This window comes from Mercurialis annua, linkage group LG2, assembly GCF_937616625.2.
Source record: "Mercurialis annua linkage group LG2, ddMerAnnu1.2, whole genome shotgun sequence".
Classification (NCBI taxonomy): domain Eukaryota; kingdom Viridiplantae; phylum Streptophyta; class Magnoliopsida; order Malpighiales; family Euphorbiaceae; genus Mercurialis; species Mercurialis annua.
Window position 1 is genome coordinate 44,299,191 of NC_065571.1, and position 23,317 is coordinate 44,322,507.

General features: G+C 33.7%; 1 protein-coding gene and 2 long non-coding RNA genes across 5 annotated transcripts; 1 reads left to right on the forward strand and 2 right to left on the reverse strand.

Moving 5' to 3' along the window:
• Positions 1–717: 717 nt before the first annotated feature.
• On the reverse strand, positions 718–1,349 carry LOC126669045 (uncharacterized). Its single transcript, XR_007638412.2, has 2 exons — positions 933–1,349; positions 718–858 (listed from the first exon to the last, which is right to left on the reverse strand). It is a non-coding gene; the product is annotated as an uncharacterized LOC126669045 (long non-coding RNA).
• A 5,644-nt stretch (positions 1,350–6,993) lies between these two features.
• Positions 6,994–11,018, reverse strand: LOC126669044 (uncharacterized). 3 transcript variants are annotated; one of them, XR_008790192.1, is made up of 6 exons: positions 10,742–11,018; positions 10,563–10,610; positions 10,371–10,471; positions 9,343–9,489; positions 9,084–9,195; positions 6,994–7,380 (listed from the first exon to the last, which is right to left on the reverse strand). It is a non-coding gene; the product is annotated as an uncharacterized LOC126669044 (long non-coding RNA). The 3 variants fall into 3 exon arrangements; XR_007638411.2 differs by having other exon boundaries at positions 6,994–7,394; XR_007638410.2 differs by lacking the exon at positions 6,994–7,380 and having other exon boundaries at positions 7,488–9,195; positions 10,742–11,012.
• A 169-nt stretch (positions 11,019–11,187) lies between these two features.
• On the forward strand, positions 11,188–15,964 carry LOC126669043 (zinc finger CCCH domain-containing protein 16). Its single transcript, XM_050362345.2, has 11 exons — positions 11,188–11,502; positions 12,058–12,178; positions 12,432–12,520; positions 12,632–12,727; positions 12,829–12,922; positions 13,751–13,968; positions 14,121–14,201; positions 14,343–14,527; positions 14,607–14,811; positions 15,188–15,260; positions 15,462–15,964. The coding sequence occupies exons 1-11, from the start codon at positions 11,459–11,461 to the stop codon at positions 15,495–15,497; spliced, it is 1,242 nt and encodes a 413-aa protein (XP_050218302.1). The 5' UTR covers positions 11,188–11,458; the 3' UTR covers positions 15,498–15,964.
• Positions 15,965–23,317: the final 7,353 nt, after the last annotated feature.

The window sequence follows — 23,317 nt, forward strand, 5'->3', positions numbered from 1 at the left end:
ATGCCATATATATTATGTTTCTCTTTTATGATCGTTTTAATTTAAAATGTTTTTCAACTGTTATGTCTCATAAAGACACATCATTTTCGCACATCTAAAGGAAAATTTATACACCAAAAGTTAAACTATTAAATTATATTAAACAAAAAATATATTTTATAATTGTAAACAAATATAACAAAATTATTTCGTAACTTAATGTGTAAATTGCAAATACAAAAATAATTGATTGAAAAAAACGCAAGTTTCTATTGCAATATAAGTATTATGTAGGGTTTACATAGCTTCTACATAAATATTTCTGATAAAATTCAAACACCAACATAGAATACCAATAATAAATAATTAGGCCAAATGTTAAATATGATGTCTTACCAAAAGTTTTAAACTATTAAACTGTATTATACAAAAAATATTTTATAATTGTAAACAAATATAATAAAGTCGTTCTGTAACTTAATGTGTAACTTGCAAATACAAATAAATAATTAATCGACAAAATCGTAAATTTCTACTGTAATGCAAATATTATAAAGTGTTTATATGTTTTTTATGTAAACAATTTTAATAAAATTTAAATAACAACACAGAATACCAATAATAGATAATTAGCCCAAATGTCAGTGGTGGAATTCATATCATATCTAAAAGAAACCATTTCAAAAAAAAGGCCCTGGCAGTAGGCAACGCAAACTCCTTGTGGCCCTTCTCAGGCTGTTTGATAGACAATCAATTTAATTTTTTATAAATAATATTTTTCACATTTTTCTACAAACACAAAGCACGCACATATGTATTGTTTGACAATGTTAAAATTTTATTACCTTATATGAGATATGCGTGTGTTGATGGACAGACCTGGAACAAACAAATGTGAGAATGAAAATAAAATGCGAACATATTGAAATTAAAAGAGCTAAAGAAAAACTAACCTCAGTGCGGCAAGTTGTGTGAGGCACAATATGACACCAATCAATTTATATTTGAATGGTAAAGCAAGTTGGATTGCAAAATAGGACTCCATTTTCTTGCCTCGAAAAAAGAGATAGAGAAAGGATATGCAAAAAAATACAAAGGAAAGGCTGTCCGTGATTCACAGTGAATAAAGATATATTTTGAATCTTCCAATATTTTTTTTTGCAGGTCTAGCCCCGTAGTGATGAAGAGTGCGTCTATAATTGTTGAATTGCTTTTAATACTACATGACTGATGAATTTTAGTACTGTTGGAAATTGAATGCACAACTACCACGCTATTATAATTGTGCAAATTTATCAGAGCTAACTTTTGTTTGTAGAGTGAGTGGCTTAAGGAAAGACATGTTTGACAAATGAATAGGGACTCAATCTTATAACAACATTAATGCAGTGTGCCAATGATAAGACGCGGGAGTTGAAAAAAATTGTCCGAATGCCAAAAAAACCTTACATATGGCCATTTAATATTGGTCCCATTACTACTGTCTATACTATTTATGTAGTAGACAAAATAATACAGCAAATGCAAATGGCCAATTTATTGCACACCTTTGCATTTCTCACGGAATTTAATAGACAAATATTTCAAATTATAAATACCACAAAACTCATCAAATACTGTCCAATGTACAGGACTTTTAACTTCAGTTTTAGAATATAGATATATAGATTTATTTTTAATATATTTTAATCTTTTATTTCTTTTACATGCTAACCATTAATTTTATTTTATTTTAATAGTAATAGGCCTAATTACTTAAAAACTACCCATATTGATATTTTTTTATTTATATCATAATCTAGGAAAAAGTTTATTTGTACCCTAATTTGAGTATCAGAAAACATTAAGGAAACAAAAATCCTCACACTAGAACTTTTTTTGTCTTCAAGCAAGAAATAAATATCTTCCTAAAACATACCCGAAAATCTCGCAATACAAATCAAAAATCTCTCGAAACCAAATCTAACCCATGATGAATGAAAGAATAAAAGTTTCTAAACCGACAACCATCAATAATGTAAACAAGTGGAAAATGCAATTCAAATGACATAATCTGATAACACCAAGAATGCTATCGCAATAGCTCAAACGGTATACTAAATAGCATGAGTTAAACATTGTCATTTGCGGGGCATAATTTAGGCATTTCATGGCATTAATCTCATGGAACTCAAGTAAATGGCATTAAATCCTTACAAATTTTCACTGCGACACTCAAGTGTAAAAAGGTACAAAGACAAAATATTACGCTCACAATTGAATACATATACATTTACTATAAGTTTGCTCAAAGTCCCAGACTCCACTACTTGACTCGGTAATTAACGAAAATTAAATGAACTTTGATGGGTTGTAATGGGGATAAGGGTAGGTAAAAAGGATAAAAATAGGTAAAATTGGCTCGATAACTACATATCAAATACACTATAAACATTAAGGTCAATTATAATGCATTTGATAGGTAGTTTATCTAGTCGATTTTACCCGATTTTATCCTTTTCACTACTAGAAAACAGTCGATTAGCGACGGACACCAACTCTGTCGCTACTTCAGTTGATTTGCGACGAAATTTGCAACGGTATCACATTCGTCGCAAATAAATATCAGTGAAGGACAATCTGTCGCTAGTCCGTCATATGACAATTCCTTATTCACTTCCACCATTTGGTCAATTTTAGCGACAGATTTTGAAATTCCTCGCTACTAAGTGTGCAACACACTGTTTTTATCTTGATACTTTAGCGACGGGTATGTTTCTCCATCGCTAAGTTACTGACGGATTTTCAGATCTGTCGCTAACCTTATCAATAAATGAAACGATTAATTTAATTTTAGCGACGGACTGATATCTGTCGCTAAAATTGAACCATTTATATCTCTAGCGAGCCTTTCTTTCCTAATTTCTCTTCTTTCTGCAAAAAAAAAAACCGCCGCGCCTCAACATCTTCAACCACTGTTTCAACAATTTCGACCACTCGTCTAAGAGCTCCTCGCCTGAAGAGCAGCAGCTGATCCCAACAAGGAGCAGCTGCTGCTCCCAACGAGGATCAGATCTGTGGAGGACAGTGGAGGAACAGATCTGCTCCGGAGGAGCAGACTGCTGCACCTCAGGCGAGGAGCAGCTACTCGCCTGAGGAGCGGTTTCCGACCATAAATTTTGTACCGGTGGCGGTTACTGGTGGCGGTTTTCAGCGGTTTAGATTTAGGTGTTTAAGTAAAAAAATTAGACTAATTAGGATTTTAATTGTATTTAATTAAAGTTGTAATTGTGATTAATTAAAATTAATTAGTTTAATTAGCAATTTCACTCTCTTTTTGAGGTGTTTTTGTGTCAGAGAGGCTGATTTGAGCGAAAAATGCAAGTTGCGGGTCTGTTTGACCCAGAAACGTCCAAAATGACTCATTTGATATTTCGTGCCAAGTTGAGGGGGTGAATGTTCTTTTGTTCATAAATAAAGTAAGAAGTTTCAGGTGAATATAGGGGTGTGCAAAACCGAACCGAAACCGAACCGAACCGACAAATTCGGTTCGGTTCGGTTTGAAATTTCAAAGAAATTTCGGTTGGTCGGTTCACTTCGGTTTTGAGTTAAAAAAATTTCAGACAGATTTCTATGTAAACCGAACCGAAATAATCAAACTGAACCGAAATAATCGACTGAACCGACTGGTTCGGTTCGGTTCGGTTTGAAATTTTTTCTTTTACTAAAATTTAGGTTCGGTTTTTAAAAAAGGCAAAAATTCGGTTCGGTTCGGTTCGATTTGAACTGAATGCACACCCCTTAGGTGAATATGCTTTTATATGTACAATCTTCTGAAAAGTACAAATTGGTCATGTCATCTCTATATTCAAAAATAATGAACAAAAGGGTCAACGCGCCCCCTGAACTTGTTATGCGGGGTCATTTAGCCCAATTTATACTTTTTTGAGCAACTAACCCAAAACTCTTCATTTTTGGGTCAAATAACCCCATAATTTATATTTTTATTTTAAAAAACAGATTTAGGATAATTTTTCGCAACAATTAGGAAAGTATCTAATTACTTTTTTGCATCCCTCACCTCCGATTTGTATTTTACGCATTTTAAAAATACAATTATGGGGTTATTTGACCCGAAAATGAAGAGTTTTGGGGTTATTTGCTCAAAAAAGTATAAATTGGGTTAGATAACCCCGTGTGTTTAGGGGACGCGTTGACCCTTTGTTCCAAAAATAATTGTTGAGGACGCTCATCTTCTTCTTCCTTGGTCGTCTTCCTCCAATTGTTCTTCAACTTATCTTCTTCCCTATATTCCATTTCTTTGAGACAAAATTAAGATTCACATAGACAATATTAAAATAATGGTATTCGTAACTGGTCGGAGAAGAGCAGTTTGTACTTCAATTCCTAAATAACAACAACCAGAAACTTATAAAAAAATCACCACCAACACCGGTAACAGTGCAAGAATCAACTATATGTTTGAGTTTTTCTCTAACCCATCAAGTCAATGTTTAATCTCACCCACCACCTTTATCAAATCTCCGCTGCAAAACCACCGCTACACCGCTGTCATCGATGCCTAAAAGTCCAAAGGTTCTCTTCAATTTCTCCTCTAATCCCTCCTCTCCTCTCCTAAATCGCTGTCCACTGCCACCTATTTGTGATGTCGATTTAAAAAGGCTAATCACCTCAAAAACGATCGACCCTTTTTTTCCCGATAACACTGACCTTTTAATTTTGTCAATTGCACCATATTTCGTATTTTTACGTTTCAATAGCAACCCTGAAGTAAATTGAAACTCCTTTTCATTTGGATAAGTTCAAAATAAAATAATCCTTCATATTTTTAAAAAACTCTAAATATCATATGACGTTTTACATTATACGTACAAACTCTCTTCTTCTCTATAACAAAAAATAAATAAATTAGTAACAAAAAATAAATAAATCCGTTCGAACACCGCCGCTCTTCGTCACCATCTTCGTTCAAACGCTTCGTCACAGTGGAAGACGCGCACGCGTCTTCCATGGAAGACATCCTTTGGAGAAGACGAGCTGGTCTTCCAGATATGTTGGTCCCGAAAGCGGCGGTGGGTGGTGGCGGATTCGAAAGCGGCAACGAGTCGAGCGGAAAAGATGTCAGAGAAGATAGAATGAAACTTAAATTATTTTATAAAATTTAATCCTTATAATCACGAAATCATCTATTTTTTAATTTAGAACGTAAAATACGAAATAGGGTGCAATTGACGAAATTGCAAGGTCAGGGTGATATTGAAAAAAAAATATGAAAGGTCGGTAGTTTTTGATGTGATTCATTTTCCGTGCATAAGAACACCGGAACGGGTCCATCTCAAGGCAGACTGAGTTTTTTAATTTGTTTTTTAAAAAATTGTTTTATATTAAAAAATTATTTAAATTATTTATTTTTGAAAATTTAAGGAAGATGGTGTTTTTAAAAATATATTAAAATTTGAAGTATTGGAAAAAAAGGTCAATCTGATAATTAAGGTAATTGAATCAAAAGGTGTGGATAATGTTTTGCAAACTAAGGCTTAAAATGTGGGGTTAAGAGGAAGCCTTTAATTTATGGCATTTATGTTTTTTCATTATGGCAATATCAAAAAATCACGAGCGACATGTTTTTTATGGATCGAACAAAATTTTCCTGCTGCATGTGCAGCAGGAAAGTCCTACAATACACCACGTGGCTGTCCTTTGAACTGCCAGACATGTCTCAATTCCTTTTCATTAAGTGGTTAATTACTGGTTAATTAACCAAACACTACAATTGCATATTTTTTTAAATTCTAAACAGTAAGTTTTAAGTTATTACAATCACACGTTCTAATTATTAGACATTTTAAGTATTTTTTCCCTCAAAGCAAAATTATATTAGCAGACGCATAAATAATTCCTACTAAAAATAAACATTTTAAATAATAATCAAATTTACTTATGTTATTTTATTTAGAACCTTGCATTTTATTTTACTTTTTCTTAATTGATGGACTTATATAAGCTATATTTTTGGCTAAATAATTAAATTTAAAAAATCTGGATGAAGAAATCAAGTAAATAACTTTGAAAATATTCTTAACATTCATTAAAAAATTCATAAAAAAACACTATTTCAGATATACGTATATTTGATATATTTATTTTACATGATAAAATAACTTGAATTTTACTAGTGATATATGAATTAAATTTTATTAGTCTAATTTTTCCCGTTAAAGTGTTAATAAAATATATTGTACCCGGTGAGTGTATTTCACTCTCCACTTACAATATAGAAAAATGTTTAAAAAACTTCTTCCAATTTGTACCCTAAATCCAAAAATACTCAAAACCTAAATCTAAATCTTAAAACTAACCCAGCTGCACCTTGTCGCCACCACCACCCTTGAATTCCAGCCCCACATTTATCAATCTCAAATTTATTTTTGCTTCTGCGATCTGTCAATATGAAGAGGAAGAAATAGCAAACTGTCAACTATCACCAGATCCGTTCTTCATCTTAGGGGAGCTGTCGTTGTCGTTGTTACTGCAGTCCCATCTGGATTCGTTTTCTTCAAGAATCGCTGGGTTTAGGCAGACGACCAGTAACGTTTGCTGTGATGGACAGACCGGCGGCGAAAGTTGCTCATTTTCTCCTCATCTTGTATTACTGTTTTAATTCTTTGATTTTTATGTTTTTGATTTGTTTAGACATATGGGTTTCTTTTAATTTCTGCAGTTTATGATGGATTTTAGTTAAATTTAGTACTTTATTGGTGAGACCGAGCAAGTGTAGGAATTAGTGCTGGAAATTTAGTTATTGTATTTTATTAATTTAGTTATGGTTATTGTGTTTTATTAATTTAATTAGGTATTGGGTATAATTAGGATTTTGATTCATTAAGATTTCAATTAGGGTACAATTAGAGATTACATTAGAATTAATTATGATTAATTAAGTTAATTGAATGAAATTAAGAAACTCACTCTCTGACGGGTCTTTTTGATACGAAAACGCAAGTTGCGGGTTAGTTTGTCAAAAACAAAAATAATCATTTTTTTATTTTTACTTTTGATTTTAAATTTCTCTCAAAATTGCAAATAGCATTAATCGTTGAACCCATGACTGAGGAACTCCATGATCTAGGGAGTGCGAGGATAAAAACTTTAATGCCGAATTTGTTCGGCAAACCCAGGCCGTTGACGATTGTCGCCGAATTTGTCAAGTGAGTAGTAGGAGTTCGGCAGTTAAACAAAATTTCGTGCAAGAGTTTTAAAACAAGGAAAGAGTTTTAAAACAAGGAAAGAGAGATTCGGCACGTACCTGTGATGAAGTTTTTCTTCTTCTGACTTGAAAAGATTGCTCTGAAAAAGTGGTGGGAAATCAAACTCAATATTTCCGAAAGCTGCACCAATTTCCTGCAAAAAAACATCTGTAGAAATCATCAACATTTCTGTCATGTGATGAACAAACCTAATATCAATGACTATTTGATTCTTCGAAAGCCTTCTTTCTCGTAAACATATTTGCTCCAAAACAGATAACCATGATATTATATGTTTCAGAGTAAACCGACAGCATATTACAGAAGCACAACCAAAAACAAGCTCCAATCTTTTCTCCTTAACGCTTCCATAAGAAGCCTAGAATGAAAAAAAGTAAATAAACTACGAGCTCGAAGATTATGTGCCTTATTAATGAACTAATGATGCAAGAAATAGATAGTACAAAAAGGTAATACCCATCTGAGCATACTTTAGCTGCTTGCTAAAACTTCCTGCCTCATCAACAGCTAAAATTCATCAGCTGTAAATCCATCTCTTTTGGCTATCTTGAACCTCATTAGAGTTATCATTGATCTTATATTACAAGAGAGGTATAGAGTTGAGAATTTGATGATCATTGTTAGCTAACTTTTGGACAGTTAGCTTCCTCTAACTCGGTGTGATACAAGTATTTTGCAATACAAGTATTTTTGCCATAGCACAATTTTGCTTATGTATTGTTAGCTAACTTTTGGACAGTTAGCTTCCTCTAACTCGGTGTGACTGAATATTCTCACTGTGCTAAAGTGATTGGAACATTTTTAACTTGAAGTTGTTACTGTGAAACATATTGTTCTGACCTGCTGAAAGTTCTGATGGTAGTAACCATAGTGGGCTCTTGAGGTGTTTTCCCAGATCTTTTATCAACAGAAGCAAAGTGACTTGAGTTTATGGAGTCAGACAGATTTTTCTCCTCGCAAGAGCTATGTAACTGATTGAGTTGCTGATGGAATTCCCTCACATCTCAGGAATATTAACTTCATTGTTGTAATATTTTGAGCTATGTAACTGATTGAGTGGAAGTTTCTTTGGGGTTACTTTATGGGATGTGGAGTTGGCGTAATACTTATGTTTTTGAAGCCATTGTTCTGAAATTTCAATAGAGTGGCTTATATTGAGTCTGCTAACATGAAATTGAATGAGTTGCATTTGAACCGTGTAATGAAGACCCCTATATTAGCTGGAAATGTCCATCTCCAACTTGGGCAAAAATAATACGGATGGGCCTCTAATTTTTACTACTGGGAATGCTAAAGCTGGCGGAGTTGTTAGAGATTATTATTTTGGCCGTTGGTTGGGTAGCTTCTCGATGACTATTGGAGTTGATTCTGTTATCGGGGCGGAGTTCAGGGGAGTGCTTCATGGTCTTCAGCTGGGGACTCGGGAAAATTCTTTTGGAAGTTGACAACTTGACAGTTGTTGAGAAGATTAGCAAAAATTCAGATGCAGGTCCAATATTCGTGTTCGTGCTGCGATTCGAGGGTTCGTGAAGCTAATTTCAAAGCAGATCATCTTGCTTCAATCAGTAGCGATTCTCTAATCGGTTATGAATCTCATGAGTCTCCTCCTAAAGGTGTGCTTGCTTGGTTAGCACATGATCTCTACGAGGTAACATCAAAGAGCAAAATTTCACGTGCATTTTGCCCTTTAAAAACATCCATTTTTGTTCCTAACTGAATAATGGACGTCTGATTGCACGCTCTTATAAGTTCCTCTAAATGATAGACACCTTTAATATAATCCTAAGTCATATCAGCAGAAATATAAATAAACAACCAGGAAAAAGAATTCATAACCTTTAATTGTCGAATCTGATCACTTTAATCATTAACATCCTCCTCCAATATCACCGGTTCACTCTGCCCGCCCGAATTTGAATGTCATAAGCGTCTCACCGTCATATCATATCTGCTTACAACCATTCACGTTCTCAGTATTATGGAAAATAATTTATCTTGACACTCAACTTTAAACGAGATTTAAAAGAGTAAATATGAAGCAATGATATAAACACCCCATAAACTCTTAAATAGCAAACAAAATCTGTTCCTCTACCTTTTTTCGGGGAAGATTCATATAACTGTGTGTTTTGAATTTCCACCAAGTGATTCTTGCAGCACATTTGTTAAACAAGATCCTATACATCGTGAAACTTACAAATTGCATGGATGGGCACCATTTCCAAAAGCATACACCTGTTGCCTGCATCAGTGAACGAAACTCTGAATATGGTAGTTCTATCTGATCATTTACAACATAAATGAACCAGTGAATGGTAAACTGATTAAGACAAGCAAAATTAAAGGTTTTTCACATACTTAAAGCAAAAATTGCATCCTATTGTAATTACTGTCTTTTTTTTCTTCTAGCTGTACTGGACCTAAGGCCATTGTATTACAGCTACCAAAACCACACACATGATAATAACATAAGCAGGTCTTAGTACAGCTACCAAAAACACACATAATTAACTATCTCAAGTTAAGAGAAAACAAAGTATAGCTCGTCATCGAAGACTTATGTGAAAATCAAAATAGCTCACTAAGATCAGACATCATGCTATAGCATATATGACTATCATTACACCATCCACATAATACATGTAGCCATTCAATACAAGAATCTATATCTACAATATGGACAGCAACAACAAACAAAAATTTAAAATTAACCCCTTTGCTCAACAACATATAATTATACCTTGCATCAAGACTCAATGATGAAAGTAAACACAATATGGGACCTTGAGCTCTTATAATTTATGATTGTTGCTCCAATTTTTCTACACAGGCCTTTAAAGAATTTATGAAAATAAGTGCAATGAATAGCAGAACAATCCTTAAGAAAGAAAAAAATTTCAACACAATAGTAATCGTTTCAACTAAGTAAGTATCCCAAACATTAGAAACCCTGAAATATAAGAATGGTTAGAATGTGAGGTGGTAGTTTGGTTCCCACTTTAATTAACATTTGAGTCAGATCCTAAATGCTACTGACATGCAGTCCATTTCTAGAGTCATCCTTCAATCTTATTCATCAATTATCAACATGAATGTAACTTAATAAAGTAAGCATAAATATACCTTTTGAATACCCGAGAATAGCATTTTGAAAATGCGATGATGAACAATGCCCTGATGACTAAGCATTAACATACTTTTTGAATTGTCTTGCCACTTCCAGTCTAAAAATAAATTCAAAGAAAATGATAAACCAGATCGTAATCAATTAAATTAAAACAAAGAAGAAGAATTGTTGTAGTAATGAGAAGTTACCCCTCCATTGATAAGATTGAAGTATTAACCTAGCTTGAACACATATTCCTGTAATTCAACAAATTAAAACAATCAGGAAGTTAAAATTAGGTTGTTGCAGTTAGAATCACAAAGATGGACTTAAAGCAAGCGAAATTAGAATCAAATTAAAACAACATATGCAAAAGTAAGCACTTAACCTGATTTGAATCAGAATCAAGAACAGGACCACCGATAATAAAACTTCAAAGAATGGATATTGAAGACGTTGATAATTGATTTTGAGTGCTTTCTGTAATTGATTTCATAGTTACTGATTGTTGTGGTGAGGAAGAGAGAGAGTGAGAGACAGAGAAGAGCGATGAGGTTTGAATATGACCGTTGGGGGTCAGGAAGAAGAACAGTATTTTTGTTGAGGCTTGAGAGTATTTATATGACGAGGCTTGAATATGACCGTTGGGAATAAGGAAGAAGAACAGTGTTTTTGTTGAGGCATATGACCGTTGGGGATATGACCGTTGGGAGTAAGGAAGAAGAACAGTGTTTTTTGTCGAGGCATATGACCGTTGGGGATATTTAATGTTTGAATTTCGATTTTCTTTTTAAAAGCTTTAGTTTAGTAAATGACATTATTGCCCCTAATCAAACAGCTGGCCACCAGTTAAGGATTAAACCGAGATAAAAAGAAAAAGGACTACTAAAATAAAATAAATTTGTTTGAGGATCAGGTAAAATAAGAAATGATATTAGAAGGACCTTAAAATGCGTTTTACCTTAAAAAATGACCGTTTTTTCTTTCGGAAGAGGAGAAAACGACCCGACCCGGAAACTATAGAGCGGGTAGCGTCAAATCGCCGTGGTGGAGCGGTGCTATGTAAAGAACCCGTCGTCTCTTTTTGAACTCTAATAAAGAAGAAATGGCTTTCAGAAAAGATTTGTGCAGAAACTTTCAGCGCGGAAGGTAGTTTATTCACTGTTTTTCATATTGATTTCGTTAAATTTGATCTGCGTTAGGTTTCATGTTAATTAGTTAATTAATTTTCTTTTGAGCTTCATAAGTTTGTGATTATGTTATCAGAAAACATCAAGTTATTAGTCAAAACAATAGGCAGGACTGGTTCGCCTTAGTAGTTTCAGTTTGCTGTGCACTGATTAATATTGCATTCTTTGGTGTTAGATTATGGGATTTAATAGCCAAAAACTATAGTTTTAGTCAATTGTGTTGGTTGACTTATCTTGTTAGGGGAGTAGTTTGGATTTCGGTAGCAGTTCGATTGCCTGTTAAAAGAAACAAATGGATTAGGATTAATGGATTATGATTACTTTCTGGTGGGTGTCCTTTTCGTTATTGGCTTCAGCTTCAAATATGGAAATTCTTGCAAGAACGAATCGCATCCATGTCCTTGTTATACTGCCTGTGAACTTTTTGCTTAATTTAATTCTCTTTTGTCTTTCAGTGTGGAAGGGGCTTCATAAGTTGTGATTAGGTTATAATCATTCAAGTTGTTTTTCACAGTTGTCAATATGGAGAAAGATGCAAATTTGTTCATGCAACTCAACAACAACAGCAGCATCAAAATCAAAATCCCTTTGGATTCGGAAATAGCTCGCAGCAAAAGCAAAACAACCAATTCAAGGTTCTTTTGATTTGATATTTCTCTTTCAAATTCATTTATAATGTTCTATGTTGAATGTGCTTTCTTGAATTTTGTGCTGTTCTATCTATTGTTGTAGGTACCTGACTACTGACAATGGAGTGTTCATTTTAATCCATTCAGATATTTTAGTCTTCTTATGTATCATAGGAACAGCTTAATTTGCATTGAACCTTATGTTTTAGCATTGTATAACTTACGACTTGTCGGCTACTGCTACTACTTCTACTACTAGCCTTTTGAAAATAAATGGAGTCGCACTGCTACGGGTCCTTCATCCAGACAACCTGATAATCAGCCTTCTCAACAATCAGGCAATCATAGGTCAGCACTTTTTACAATTCTTCATTACTTTAATGCATTATTTAACAAGCATTTTCATTTTTATCTTTGATTGAAGAATTATGTGTTTTGCCGTGATTTTTTTTCGTGAAGCTGTACGGATCCCGACTCCTGCAAGCGCCAGATTGCTGAAGATTATCAGAACGAGAAACCACTTTGGAAACTTACTTGCTATGGCCACTCTAAAAAGTATGTTTAATAACCCACATCACTTTGCCTCCTCTAGTCTTTATTTGATGCTGCCTTGAATTGACTCTTTCTTTTTCATTTGGTTCTTTGCACGCACAAAGTGCTCCTTGTGACATCGTTGGTGATGTTAGTTTTGAAGAATTGCGAGCTATTGCATATGATGAGGCTAAGCGCGGATTGACCTTGCAATCAATTGTAAGAAAATGTCACAAAGGGCATACTAAATTTAATCTTTCTTGTCATACATGATAATAATGTTGAACATCATCATATTCGTACTACTGGTTGCTTAGTGCATCTTCTTGCAATTTATTGCTCATCATCTTATTTTTTCCGTTGTATGCTAGAAGTTATTGTCTTGTTGAGAAAACTGGAATTAGGAAAATTTACATTTTTGAAGGCAGTACATATTACAACTAAAACAGTCTGCATAAAAGTTTAAGGGGAAAAAAAGAAAAAGAAATCCCATTGTTTGAGAAGGAGAATTAGTACTTTGAGGAATGCAGAATTGACCTGAGATTTAAAAATTACACTTCCCTGCTCCCTAGATAATAATTTTTTATTAATAGAATTGCTAAAGTATGTATGGGAATGATAACAACTCAAGGGATGCTACAATGGACTTTTTCCCCTTCAATACAAAATATGTTAATAATAGGTGCAGTAGCTAGTTCACTGAAACACAAATTCTGGAATTTAAATGGTTAATGTATAAAATTATGTATAACTGAGTCATGCAAGTCAACTGTAAGGTTCTACAGCCTAGAGAAAGGCAGAATAATGAATATTTGGTTAAAAGGATTTGTTTAATTGGAAGGTAATTTAAGAAAGCCATTTTGCAACATTTTGGATATGAGGTAATGGTTGATTGAGGCTGTTCACTTGGATTATGTGTGTTCTTATCGACTATCAATTTTTGTTGTTTGGGATAAGAAAATGATTGTTTATGAACAAATATATAATTGCAGGTTAGGATATTGCTTTGCTTTTGTTCATTTATTTCCTAAAAGATTCTTTTGCCAGGTTGAAAGAGAGAGAAATTTACTTAGTTCCAAGTTGATCGAGTTTGAGAGCCTTCTCCGTAATCCATATATAGCACCTGCAGCATTATCTCGCAGCCAGACTCCATTCCCTGGAGCAACTCCAAATGCAATATTGCCTAGTGGGCAAAATAATGCGCCTCCTTTGTTGTCCAGTTTCAGTCAACTGGGTGCATCACTTAACTTGGCTTCTGAAACAAGGCATGATTTCTGGCAGCCGAGTTACTTTTGTGTTCTCTCTATTTGTGTCTGTTCATTACGCTTTTTCCAAGATATGTCATTAGGCTCTTCCATAACCTAATTAATCACATTATTTTGAATCCTGTTTAAGATAATTTTCAATTTTTCCTCAGGCCTTCAACCCCGATGAACAATACTTCTGGGCAACCAAATATCTCAAATTTCAGCCAAGCTTTGAGTACAGTTGAAACAAGGCAAGGATCTGTTATATCATTCTATTTTTTATGTGGGCATCTTTTTCTAAAATGCTAGTTTTTACTGTATTCTGATCATCAATTTTGCGTGATGTTCTAGAGCTTTGGCATTAGTAACTTATTTAGTGATTTTTATGTCAGACCCTCTGCATCTTCACAAAATATCTTTGGACAGCCTAATGGCTTTTCAAATTCAAGCCAAACATCAAGCATATTTGGGCCCTCTCCATCTTCAACAAATATCTTTGGACAACCAAATGGCTTTTCTAATTCAAACCAAACATCAAGTATATTTGGGAAAAACAATTCAACTCCTCCAAATTCTGGTATTTATATGAAGATTGTCATTTCTCATTCGAATTATTCATATGAATGTTTTACTTCTGATCACCAATCTCATGATAGGTTTAATGAGCAACAAGCTTCCTGGCCTAGGATCTAGAAATCCCTTTTCCTCAAATGTTCCCGGCTTCAACAACAGTAGTGTAATAAGTAATCAAAGTAGTCCATTTTCATCTTCAGCAGTGTCAACACAAGACACCCATTCAACTACTACTGCCCAGCCGTTCGTCACTTTTGATGCAGCTAACGCAACTTCCAGTGCAGTTGGGTAAGCCACTAAACATATTCCATCAGTGTAAGCATTTATGAAGCTGCTGGTTTATGTTAATTGGAAGAAGTTTCTGTTGCAAGTGAACTAGAATTATAAGTTCTAGCCAAAAGAGCTAGAACTTATAATTCTAGTTCAAATATTATATATTAAACGATTAAGAATCTTCATAGCACCAGCAAGAGGCAAGTTTTTTGTATCAAGTCATGTTCTCTTGAATTTCCGACTGCTCTGATTCTCTTTGATTTTGACTTTTTATCGCTTTGATGACTCAATCTGGCGAAGGGAAGTATGCCAGAAATTCCTGCAGATCTTTTGCAAGTTAGTGTTACCATACTTATACGATTGATTCTGTTTTCTTTTTTCCGGCCTACAGAGATGAAATGCAAAGAGAGAGTGTTACAGTTGATGCAAGTATTTGGTTAAAAGAAAAGTGGACACGTGGAGAGGTAATGATGCATTTTCTTGAACAGAAGTAGCAATTTTCATTCTGTTTTAGCTTTGAAATTTTTACGCAACAAGAACTTCATTCTTATTATTGTCCTTGGTGTTCTATTTCCATATTTTTTAGACTTATGAACCATCGATTTGTTGACCTTAGTCATTAGTCAGTAGTAATCTGACATCTCCAGCTTGTTGTACGTATACAGTTTCCAGAAGAGGCGCCTCCGGATGAATATATTTGATTATGGCATGTTAAGATCTGAGGAGCCAGCAAGCATCCCGTCTATTTGTTGTGAGAAGGGGACTCTCTTATTTTGGTTTTATGAGACGAAGTGAGTTGTATATTTTCCAGTCTGCATAGTTGTTCTTGGTTCCTTTTTCTTCTTTCTGATGCGGAAGTAAAATGGGGTGTGTTTGAGTTGGGAGGTGGAAACAGTCACCAGGTCCTGATAGTTTTTCAATTGCATTGGGAGCTTGTAAAATGGGATGTGCTCAAATTGTTGAAGGAATTATGCACTATTGCTAGGCTCCAATATGAAATTAAAAATGCAAATGTAGTGTAGGCTAGACAAGTGAGAACAATTTAAACCCGTTAGCTATTCGAATTTTATGTATAATTGCGAAGACGACAGTTAATAATAGATTGAATAGTAGTCAGATGTATGGACATTACTCCTTCCTTTTTGTTTAAAAAGAGATGTTCTTTTTATACATGGATTAAGAATGCAATCATTAATATTGTTCTTATCATTTTATCTGTATTAATGAATGATGGTTTTTATAAATTGTATTTGAAATTATCGTAATTTATTTTAAAAAGAGAAAATAGGATAAAAAAAGAAATTTAAAGTAAATTTTTTTAAACGGGATGAAAGAAGTAACCGGAATGAAATTATCTAAAAGATAACAACATATTGCTTATGTGGCGTCCCTTAGAATAAGGGCTGTGTAGTTTGATAGCTAGGACAAGGAGATCCATGTCCCCCTGTGTAGTATTTTGATAGCAGATCTATTTTCTTGGTAATAATGGCCAACTGGCAAAACTTAATAGGGACCAATTTGATATCAGTATTGTTATTTTCTCACTCATATTTGCATTTGCAACAAGAAGGAAAGGCATGAATTGAAGAATATCTTGATTTCATACAAACAAATTTGATGGTAATTTATTGATGTTGAGAATTTAGAATTAGCTTTCCTCCCCAATACCTCATTGGAGGCAAAAGATAGAGATTCTGCAAATTAAACAGTATGTTTTGTTTCTCATCTAGATATTCTTGTAGCCTTAGGAAAGTCGAGGTATGAAATGATGGAGTAGCTAATCGGAAAAGTGCGTCAAAAATCAGGGCGAGAAATGAAGTTTCCTTCAACTATTTTAACAAAGCTCCGCTTCCGCCCCTCTTCCAACGAAGGCCCCTCTCATTGATGGAAATCAACCGAGCAACTGTTTATTTTTATTAGTGTCAAAATGATGTTATTTTGGCATTTTGTCAAAAATTTAAAAGCGAAAACAGCTTCCCATGTTTTTCTCGACATATACATCTTCCCATATTTTTCTCGACACATACAACTCCTGGTTTCTTTTTTTTTTCGATAAAATCTAACCAAAATGAAATTTAATTTTTAAATACAAGCTAAACTTTAATTTTTAGAGTTAATTACATAAAACACGCCATTAACCCAAAATATTCCCACAAGTACGATGGTAGGTTTGTCTTTTTGAAATATACAATATCATCTTTTATTTTTTGATTTCTAAACTTATATTTTTTCACAATACAATAAAGTTGATCCACCTCGTTCATCCCCAAACTCTTAAGCAAACCCTAAAAAATCAGCAGTCATTTTTCTCCTACTCTTAAGCAATCCTCACGCTCTTTTTCTTCTTCTCTACAAACAAGCAGATCTGAAACGGCGCTGGTGTAGAAGATAGAAGCCGATCCGAGACGGCGCTTTTAAGAGAAGCGTTGCGACGGCGCCGACAGAAAAATGCAGAGGAAATAGGCCGAGACGGCGATGGTGTTGCAACCTTGCTAGATCTGGTCAGATCCAGCTGAAAAGAGAGATACATCGCCGGGGCTGGATTTGAAGTTGCCGCTTTGCCGAATAATTCGAAATCGGAGATAAAATCAATGTTTTGGGTGTTGGTTAATTCATTTTTTGTTTTTTTTTTGTGAACGACGGTGGTGATGTGGTGGTGGTTCGATTTTTGGTAAGTACAGCCTGCACTCTAAGTGTTTGAAGAAATGCTTATGAGAATTGTAATCTTTTGGATGTTGGGTAACTAATGGTTAACATTAGATAAACCGTTGGTTAACTTTGTAATAAATTTTATTTTGAATATATTATTAATAAAATCGTTAGTTAACTGGTGTTGAATTTTATTTTGTTGCTATTTGACCAATAATGTACTAATGGTATACCAATGACCTTATTTTTAGTACACTGTTGGTTAACACATGGTTAACACATGGTTAATTAATAATTTTAGATTTAAAAAAAAGACGATTTAGGTTTTATTTGACGGTTGCTCTTGCGGTGATGAAGGTAGAGGGGTTTGTAATAGAATTTTCAACTAGTTTAACAGAAATGGAGTTTTGAATTGTTAATTGTTTTGTTGTTGGTTAACCAATGGTGTTAGTATACTGTTGGGTAACCAAAATCGTATTTCTGAGATTAAAAAAAAAAATTTGAAAATAACAAAAGTTATTTTTGCAAAAAAAAAGTACAAATTGTATTTTTCAAAAACAAACTTTGAGGTAGTAATCTTGAAAATATTTTATCTTTTGTTGGTATTTATCTAAAAAGGTCTAATTTTTATCTTGAAACATATTGGACAGTTGGGTAACAATCAAATTATAAAGTGAATTGATATTAATATTATTTTTAGAAGAACTCTTCGATTTTTTTAATTTTTTTTAGATTAGACGACATTACCATTTATCCTCATACAAATAACTAAATAACGTGTTATTCGGCCGAGCAAATTTTTTGTTCAAAAGACACATTAATCTTTTGTGTCGTAACATGAAATGTATGTAATGATATTTTATGGTTATATTACAAATGGAATTTATTGTTCCTGTTATTATTTTGCAAGTAAATAGTGTTTTAATTAAAAAAAGATGTCACACAAGGCATTTACTAAATGGATTCACACTAAATGTATGTCTCTACATAATATTGTAATCAAGATACTATCAAAACTCTGAAGGGTTAATTCCTAAAAAAATCACGAACTTTACACGAAGTTTCATTTTAATCATGAACTTTAAAAATTGTCATTTAAAGGCACGAACTTTCATTTTGTTTCAAATCTATCGCCAAAGTAAAATCCGGTGTATTTTATCGAACCAAAAATTCCTAATCCTATATACTCTAACTAAAAGATAATAAGATTTAACGTCGATTTATAATTTGGGCCTTTCATTAATGGTTTATTGAAGAATTTTGTCAACAAAAATACACTGAAATGATAGATTTGAAGCAAAATGAAAGTTCATGCCTTTAAATGGCAACTTTTAAAGGTCATGATTAAAATGAAACTTCTTGTAAAATTCGTGATTTTTTTAGGAATTAACCCAACTCTGAATCTTAATGTATAAATATCAGAAAAACTTGAACTGGCTCAAAAGACATATTAATCGACTAATCAATAGTAGAAAGAAAAAATTGAACATAATGTTGCATCGAATCAGAAAATGATTTGTTTACTATTCAAATTCAATTGATTAGCATTGAAATAACAAATACACCCTCTTTAATTAAATCAAAAATCTCAAGAACAGAACCAAACCAATCACTCAACAACATCAACTTAGAAGATGAAGCAGCTTGATCTAGTTCAAAAAAATACGGATATTAAACTCCATGAATTACTGAGTTATTCTAAAATTACAGAAAGTATACTAAAATTCAAATTGTTAAAAAACAATCATTAATTTATTGAATTATTTCTCAGGGAGGTCCCCATCTTAAAAGAAGGTCATTAAATTTATCGCAAATTACAAAACGGGTACCGAATTATACTTTTTGTTAAAAAAGGATATTGAATTATAACCTATTTTTCGTACAGGTAAAAAGTGATAAGGAACTGAAGCGTCCAATGATGTTTTTCAGAGAAATCCGTTCGGGTGACGAGCTTTTGATTTACTTGCTGGAATCTAAGCTGGCGTAATCTGTGCACAGCTGTATTGTTTACTACTTTCCAAAAGCATTCCAAATCAAATAATTACCGGTTAAATGACTAATCACCTAAAATTGTCCCATCAATACAATTCCAGCCCATCACTTAGACATCGTAGGACTAATATAAAAATGTAGTAAATGGTTGTATAGGTTTTTCAGGACTTACCTAATAAAAGCAATCAATCACACTATACATCCGATTTTAGGCTTTGTGCATGTAATCAATACAGACCAGTCAGACTTATGTTATTTGCTAGAAACCTATGAGGTTAGATGTATGTTTAGGAGTACCTTCTACTTGCCTCAAATGCCAGTCCAGATCAAGTTATATGCGCGTCAAACGTGTTTACTTCTTTCATACATGTTTATATACAGCTTTCATATCCTGTGAACTGCATATACTTTTGAAATGAGATATAAAACGAATATGTCCAGTGAATAAAGCCGGTAACAGATAAGTCAAGCACAAGAGTCTCGGGGAGGTCTACGAACCCTAGTCGTTGGTGGGTTTTTGACAGATCTGTGCCTACGGGCTTTTGAAAATTCTATTTTAGTGCCTGTGTGGAAAATAATCCCAAATTTGTGCCTGGGCCCACGTCATCCGCGATTTAATATTGCGGATGATTTTGCCATCCACGATATTAAATCGTGGATGACATTAACAGCACTAATTGGGGTAATTAACCCCAATTAATGCCATCCGCGATTTAATATCGCGGATGGCATCTCTCCCCAATCATTGGGGAGACAGTAATCTGTCTCCCCAATGATTGGGGAGAGACAATGATTGGGTATTACCCAATCATTTTGTTTCCACTTTTTTTATAAAATAAATTCCGTATTTTAATTTATAAAATAAATTCCGTATTTTAATAAAATTCTAATAAAACATAAAAACCGTCTTTTAGTTAGCATTGTATATTATTTTTTCTGTTTTTACTAGTTTATACAAAAATTACAAATTGCATAAATAATATGAAATGATGAACGATATAATAATACGGAATAGTCGATAAAATAAAGTAGGATTACAAAGTTGATAGTGTTTACAAAAAATAACAAAATCATAAATAATCTCGATATCTAGTGTTCTTCTCCAGTTGAGTCCTCATATCATACCCCATATCTTGTCTGCGGCGCAGACTGCTCTCAGTAAGATCGCGATACTGTCTGTCACCCGATCTGTCACCTGGCGCGCCCTCGCTCTCGTGATTATCGTCTAGGGATAGCTCTTGATCATCTGCAGCCGGTGCAGTAGTGGGTGCCTCCTGTGACTGCGGAAGGAGGCTGAAGGACGGACCCGAAAACTGAATACTGTTGGACTGTAACTCCTCGAAAGAGCCCCCCTCCCCGAGACCGTGACTGTTCAACCAAGCCTCTGATATCGAAAAAAACATACTTGTAGTCCTCCTCCAATAATGCTAAAATAATAAAATTCGCTCCAAAACCGCTCTAAAACCGAACCGCAATAATAATAAAATCCGCTCCAAAACCGCTCTAAAACGCTCTAAAAACGCTCTAAAACCACTTGAGAGAAAATTTTATGTTGAGAGAGTTTGAGGTGTGAGGAAAATGAGGCGTTGGAGCCCCATTTTATAGAATGCAATCCGCGATTTGATTTCGCGGATTGCATTCATTTTTTTACCGTTGGAAGTTGTGCTTCCAACGGTCAACAGATTCCCTGCCAGTGGCAGGGAATCTGTAAATGCCATCCGCGATATTGAATCGCGGATGGCATTTAAGTAAGGTTAATATTTTGATTAACCTTACTTACTATCATCCGCGATTTAATTACGCGGATGACCACGTCATCCGCAATATTAAATCGCGGATGACGTGGACCCAGGCACAAATGTGGAATTAATTTCCATACAGGCACTAAAATAGAATTTTTAAAATCCCGTAGGCACAGATCCGTCAAAAACCCAGTCGCTGGTCCGATGCACGATAGTCTTACCGGAGGCGAGTAAGGCTATCTAGTCGGTTAAAAGGGATTTCCTAGTTGAACTAGGTGGCGACTCCATTTTTCAAATCATTTCCAGATCGAGAAGTCAGCCATAAGCCTTGGGCGAGCAGCCCCCCGAATCCCGCTCCGCTCACATATACCTTTTTGTAATTATGGTATGCCACGTAGGACAACACGCAAAAAGTTTAGTGCGTTTTGTCTCGAATGACATCCCGTGAAATAATTCGATAACTTAGTTATTGTTTTTTAATGATTTGAATTTTACTATTTTTTCTGTAATATTAGAATAAATCAGTGACATAGGGAGTTTAATATCCCAAAAGAACCATTATTCTCCATTATAACAGAAACCGTGAAGTCAAATAGAATCCTAAAACAATATCCACATATCCACATATCGACAACATAAAATTAGAAAGGAAAAAAAAATAGAAAGTACCGTATGATAAGAAGTATCATATTCTTCAACAATCTAACCTAGAGTACAAGCAATATTGAAGAAACGACTTAAGTGGCAATTTCCTCATCAACTTGTAAACAATGGGCAATTAACATATAAATTAATTTTGTGGGAAAATTAGTCACAAACTTATTATTTATGGGCAATTAATCTCATTTGGACAAATTAGTTTACAAGTTGAGGGGGCAAATTGTCAAAATGGAGTTAATTGCCCATAATCAACATGTTCGTGACTAATTTGACCACAAAATTAATTTATGTATTAATTACCCATTGCTTACAAGTTGAAGGGGCAAATTGCCACTTAAGTCGTGAAGAAACTCATCATCAAGCTCTTCATTTTGCTGTTTATGGTGGTTAGAATCCAAAATCAAAAAATCCAAAATCAAGAGTGAAATTAACCGTCCTCATTTTCAGAGTTGGCATTTTCAGTTCCAGATGACGGTATCATCATCATCATAGAATTGAATACTTTTTGGTGGATTTCGATTCCGGCACGACGAATACATAGGCGTCTCGAATGAGACTCAAATCTAGTTTTTTCAAAATCTACTATTTTTAAATTACTGTATAAAATATTTCAATTTAAACTACGTGAACTTTAATCCCAACACACTAGATAGGTAGGCATCTATAGATATAGATACAAATCTGTTTAAAAAAATTTACAAAAATGTTAAAATTAATATTCTAATATTCTAATAAGTCGTAATATTATATTATATTATATTATATTATATAATTTAATTATTTATTATTTGATTTATTTATTTTATTTTATCTATATTAAACACACTCACAAATGGATTGTTACTAAATATGTAAACATGTTCTTAACTTAGAACGGAAATGAATATCATTTGACAAATCGAAAGTTCTGTATGAAAGTTTTCACTCAAAACTAACTCAAGTTAAATTCGAATTTTGGTCAACAGCGAGGGTATATTGGTTTTGAGACCCTTTTCCTTAGAATTAAAAGTCAAAAAATTAACTCGTAGTTTTCAAAAAGCAAACGATGGATTAAATATGATATTATTTCCGAACCTAGATCTCTGAATAGGTGAAGATGATTATAATGTTTTAATTATCTTTCTTTTTCTAGTTAATTCTGGATGGCGATTCCATAAATATTTTTATAATACTCCATCCGTCCCAAAATAATAGTCCACTTTCCTCTTTCCGCACAGTTTAAAAAATACAATTAATACTCTAACGTTTCACAAATTTATCTTCATTTTTCCTATTCATACCCTTACTAAATGTTATAACTATAGGTTAATAGCAATAAAAGATACACTTTAAATAAGGATAATATGGAAAATAAACACTCTAAATTGTGATTTACAAGGAAAGTGGACTATTATTTTGGGACGGAGGGAGTAAATAAAATAAAATTTTCCACTTTGGAAAACAGACTTCGCCAAAATCGTGTAGGGCCCTAGTGAAAC